The following is a 5,589-nucleotide window of genomic DNA, read 5'->3' on the forward strand; positions in this document are numbered from 1 at the left end:
TTAAATACTTGATCCGTTTACGTACTATTTGTGTGACCCTACGGGTTCAGTCAAGAGTAAGCTGTGGATTAATATCATTAATTCCACTTGAACTGAAGCGGCCTCTAGCTAGGCATTCAGCTCACTTGATCTCACTGAATTATTAACTTGTTAATTAATACTGAACCGCATTTATTAGACTTAACATAGAATGCATACTTGGACCAAGGGCATTATTTCCTTCATATGGTTCATTTAAAAATGGAGAGTTTGTAGTAGTTAATTGTTTTTTGCAGCATAATCACCCTCTTAGCCCCGAATGTAGCCGAATGATGGTTAATTACAGGAGCATTGCCTTTGATAGGCTAATGATAAATGATAAGGGGGGTGTGAGCTTGAGTAGAAACTTTGGTACTCAGCTTATTGAAAAAGGTGGTTTTGATAATATTACGTTTAACAAAAGGGATGTTAGGAACGCCATAGCTGTTGAACGCCGTAAAACAATGTTCGAGGAAGGAGATGCTGCCAGTCTTGAAAAGTATTTCAAATCACAACGAGAATTGAATAGCGATTTTTATAGCTCTATGCAACAAGATGAAGAAGGCATTTTAAAGAATGCATTCTGGTCCGACGCGCGTAGCAGAGGAACTTGCAAATACTTCGGGGATGTGATTAGTTTCGACACCACCTTTTCTAGCAATAGGTACGCAAGCATAATGGTTTTGTTAATTTGGTATACTCTAACTTTTTTTGTAATATACGTGATGAACTGTTGGCACCAGCCCTACATATTCCTGTACTACCCCTTGTTGGTCCCGAGGGACGGAGGAGGCTAGGTTAGCCGAAATTAGGATGTGTTAATGGTTAATGTGTTGGTTGTGTTGTTATAAGTACGTGTGTTTCTATTTTGTTTATATTTATGCATGTTTGTTTGCATGCTGATTATCACTAACGTTAATCAAATATGTGTTCATTTTTATTATCATTTCTTATATAATTGTTTATGTGGTAGTGTATTCATGATGATTATATTACATTAATTAAGTTTTTCAATCAAGCAGGTATCGCATGCCATTTGCCCCATTTGTTGGCGTCAACCACCATGGGAAGTCGATTGTATTCGTTGCCGCTTTAATCTCACATGAAGATACTGAAACTTTTGTTTGGGTTTTTGAGGAATGGTTGAAGTGCATGGGAAAGCCTTCGAAGGGCATTTTAACCGATCAAGACAAGGCAATCGGTAAGGCAATAAGCAAAGTTTTCCCAGGTGTTCCACACCGGCTTTGTTTGTGGCACGTGCTACAGAATGCCTCTCGGAACCTTGGCAAGCTTGCTGAATGGAAAAGCATTGATACACTTATTAGAACGGCCGTTCATGATATGCTCGATCCCGCGGAGTTTGACGAGGCATGGTGTCTTGTGATGGACACATATAATCAACGTAAGGGGTGGATGTTGGATGCGTACGAAAACCGTCGACATTGGGCACCAGCCTACAATAGAGGCCAATTTTGGGCCGGAATGCAATGTCATCTACACAGCGAAGTGAAGGTATGAATCGTTACTTCAAAACTCAAGTAGACCTAGAATGTGGTTTATTGCAGTTCATTAAAAACTATGAGTTTTGTATGAATATAAAGGCAGAGGAAGAAAAGGAGGATAATTTTGATTGTATAGATAAGCCTCCACAAATTGATGTTGACAAGAGTGTGTTAGCCGAGTAAGTTTTCCATAAGGTGTACACCAACGAGATGTTTGCTGATATTGTGTGTGAGCGTAAAGGTTTAACCCACACAAATGTTACCAAAATTGATGCAAGATCACTTTTGTTGTATAGAGCTGACGAGAAACTGACCTCCCCTCATTGGAGGAAACGGTTCAAAAGCTACAGTGTTAGAGTTGATAAGGTTAAAGGAGAGCTAAGTTGTTCATGTCAGTTGTTTGAATTTAGAGGTATTCTATGTAGGCATATACTGAAAGCCATGGATGTGGAGGATTTTCAATTTATACCGGAAAAATATATGCTAGATAGATGGAGGAAGCAAGTTAGGTCTTATGAGAGCTTGAGGGTTTCATTCTATGATCCGGAGGAATCAAGACGGCTAGAAAAAGCTAAAGAGCTATCTTTAAGGCACAATTATTTGAAAGAATTGGCCATGCATAATGATGTTGCATACAAGCTGTATACGGAAGCTACTGATATTGTTAGGCTCAAAATGGAGGATGCGGTGGGTATTCGAAAAACGGGTGACCAAGGTGATACGTCTATTATGTGGTGGGATCCAGAAGCACGTAATGTGTTTGGTCGTCGTAGGTTAAGGCCAAGAGAGTGTAACGAGCGCGCTCTAAAAAGGACGGTTCAACCGGTTCAAGCTGATGTTATCAAAACCCCGGTTGATAAGAGGCATGTTGGTAGGCCAAAGAAAGGACCTTGTTCAATTTACGACAAATCTAAGAAGAAACAAGCATGTACGCACGCTGAGATTGCAGCCAATGAGGTACTTTTATGTCGTTTAATAAGTACTTTATTAGGTTATTATTTGAACCACTATAAGTTAATCAGGTTTACGCTCATTGTAGGAACTTATCGGGTCAATGTATGAGCATATTCCTAGCTACTGGGCTAGGCAAGAACATGCAAATAACGTCAACGATGAACGTGTGCATCCTTACTACAATGGACCTGTGCTAGAAGACATTCCCGAAAGTTCTCAAATTAATTTATCTGAAGATATATCTCAAACTTTTGATTACGATACATACGAATGGCGTACACGACTTGGAGGTCGAATGACATTGTAGCTGCTCTTATGTTGTAATTGATTGAGATTGCTACGTATATGTTTTGGAGGTTTAGTTGTTGTAGCCGCTGGGAAAATAATAGTTTTTGTTTTTCCATTAAACCCATTTGTTGGGCAGTGTATTTTGTGATGTTAATCCTAATCCATTTTGCACTGTTTTGAGTTCATGAACTCGTATCCTTTTTCGCTATCATTGAAGAATTGTCTAAAAAAAATTTCACACACATTTTTTTACGGTTTTTTCATGAAATGCCCTCGAGGTTTGAAGAAATTCACCAAATACCCCTGCACTTTTCATAATACACCAAATACCCCTAATTCAAAACTTAATACACCAAATACCCTTGATGACTTCATCAACTCCTAATCAACCCAATTAACATATAATTAACTCAATTAATCCCTAATTAACTCCTATACTCAACCCACCCATTAACAAACCTAATTAACCTATCCAATAACCCAATAACCCACCCATTTATTTTCTCTCTTCCCTCCCTTCTGCCATTAACCACCACCGCCTTCATTGTCAGCTCCCTCCTTCTGCTTCCTTCCTTGTCTCGCAGCTCAGCTCAATCGAAGAAAAACCCGGTCATCCCTCTTCCTCTCTCCTCCCCTTTTTTTCTCCTCTGTATTCCACCGTTTACTGCACCACCGCTCACCGAGAAGTTGGTGCAACAAGGGATGATGTTGAGATTGCTGTTAGCTTCAAATTGGGTCGACACAAGACAAATGGGTAATTTGAAATCCCGAATACATCGACGGTTGTACGTCGTCGATAACACCGGTTAGAGATGAGATGAGTTAGTCGCTGAAATCGCTGGTGAAGATGAGAAGTTTATGGTCGTGGATGAGTCTTTGCGCTCAATTGGTGTACTAGTGTGTGAAGGAAATAATGCCCTTGGTCCAAGTATGCATTCTATGTTAAGTCTAATAAATGCGGTTCAGTATTAATTAACAAGTTAATAATTCAGTGAGATCAAGTGAGTTGAATGCCTAGCTAGAGGCCGCTTCAGTTCAAGTGGAATTAATGATATTAATCCACAGCTTACTCTTGACTGAACCCGTAGGGTCACACAAATAGTACGTAAACGGATCAAGTATTTAGTGGCATTAAATACTCTATCTATGGATATTCGGAATCGACGGATCTTGGTTTCAGTGGGAGCTGAGATCGTCACAAGCAAGAAATGAATACTCCGGAAACGATGATATTGCCGGAAACGGAAATATGGATCGTATTGGAAATATAAATATTATCCAAGTCGTAGATGTTGCCGGAAACGGAAACATGGTACGTATCGGAAAATATTATCGGAAATGGAAATATTGCCGGAATCGGAAATATTGCCGGAAACGGAAATATTGTCAGAATCGGAAATATTATCGGAATCGGAAAATAATTCCGAAAACGGAAATATTAAATATTTGTTCGAAACGGAAATTCATTCCGGAATCGGAAATATTAAATATTGTTCGTATCGGAAATGAATTCCGGAATCGGGAATTTAATCAGAAGCGTATCGTACGAATAAGCATCGGACGAGGCCCGCTAGACGAAGGCCCAGCACGAAGCCAGGCCATCGCCCAACGAGCCGCACGCAGCAACGCACGCCTCGACCAGGCCCAGTGCAAGGCCAGGCCCAGCCAAGGGCGCGCGCGCGCGCAGCACCGCACATGGGTTGTGCGTCTGTCGTGGGCCGCAAGGCCTGCGCGGGTGCACGGCTTGTACGATGCGTATGCGGGAAATCCTAATCCTATTAGGATTTGTGCAAAGATTAAAATTCTAATCCTATTAGATATGCTTTGTTATTTAGAGTCCTAATAAAGTTCTAATTAGCAAATCTACATCCTAGTAGGATTACAATTCCTTTTCCATACTCCTATAAATAAGTGCCTAGGGTCACAATTTATGGGTACGATTGAAGTATTCAAAGGGTAAGTTTTTGAAAGAAAATTCAGCCACTCTCTTGCACTAATAGCCGAAAATTCCTAAGCACCTTAAGGGCGATTCTAGTTGGTCAATCTTGAGGCGGATCCGGACGTACTGTGGACTATCTACGGAGGGACGACACTTGGAGTCCTAAAGACTTGTTCTTGTTCGGTTCGGGCGCAGCTAGGGAAGGCACGCTACAAAGTGTATGCATCTATACTATGCTAAATGATTATGTGTAAATAATATGCTTTCCTGGCTTTATGGTTTTTCCGCATGATTTATGTATTGTCATATGTATCATAACCTAACAGTGGTATCACGAGCCTCTTATTATTTTCATAATCTAAATTGCATGAACATGGTTAAATATTACAAATTTGCAAGAATTAAAAGGGGTGATTAATTTTCGTAATTGTTAATTAATTGCAAATTGCGTTTATTTAATTATACGTACGCAGTTTTTCGTCAGTTTCTTCGTTACTCATCCAAATCGAGTGATTTTTGTGTCAATTCCGCATGTAAAAGGCATTCTAAAATTTTGACAAAATTAGTGTTTTTCGGCCGAACCCAGAATTCTCAAATTCGAAGCCTAACTATGACTTTTCGGAGGTTTTAGTTTTTCGAATGCAAAATTTCGTAAATTTAAGATGTTAAATTAAATATTTGCGATTTTTGTTGATTAATCTTGAATTTTTGATTGACCTACTGTATATGTTTAACAAGTTTGAATGCCTAGCCTTGTTAATTATGCAATCTAATTTGTAATTATGATTAATTTGTTGAAAATTGGAATAATTTAGAATTAATTTGATTTTCATAATTAGTTATAATTTAATTAGATACCTATGATTAAAAACCACCAATAAAATTGTA

At 39.1% G+C, this 5,589-nt stretch overlaps 1 protein-coding gene across 1 annotated transcript; it reads left to right on the forward strand.

Moving 5' to 3' along the window:
• The first annotated feature begins 311 nt into the window (after positions 1–311).
• On the forward strand, positions 312–1,703 carry LOC110805422 (protein FAR1-RELATED SEQUENCE 5-like). The gene is made up of 3 exons (XM_056841612.1): positions 312–682; positions 1,041–1,530; positions 1,620–1,703. The coding sequence occupies exons 1-3, from the start codon at positions 312–314 to the stop codon at positions 1,701–1,703; spliced, it is 945 nt and encodes a 314-aa protein (XP_056697590.1).
• The last annotated feature ends 3,886 nt before the right edge of the window (positions 1,704–5,589 follow it).

The sequence above is a fragment of the Spinacia oleracea genome, chromosome 4 (genome assembly GCF_020520425.1).
Source record: "Spinacia oleracea cultivar Varoflay chromosome 4, BTI_SOV_V1, whole genome shotgun sequence".
Classification (NCBI taxonomy): domain Eukaryota; kingdom Viridiplantae; phylum Streptophyta; class Magnoliopsida; order Caryophyllales; family Amaranthaceae; genus Spinacia; species Spinacia oleracea.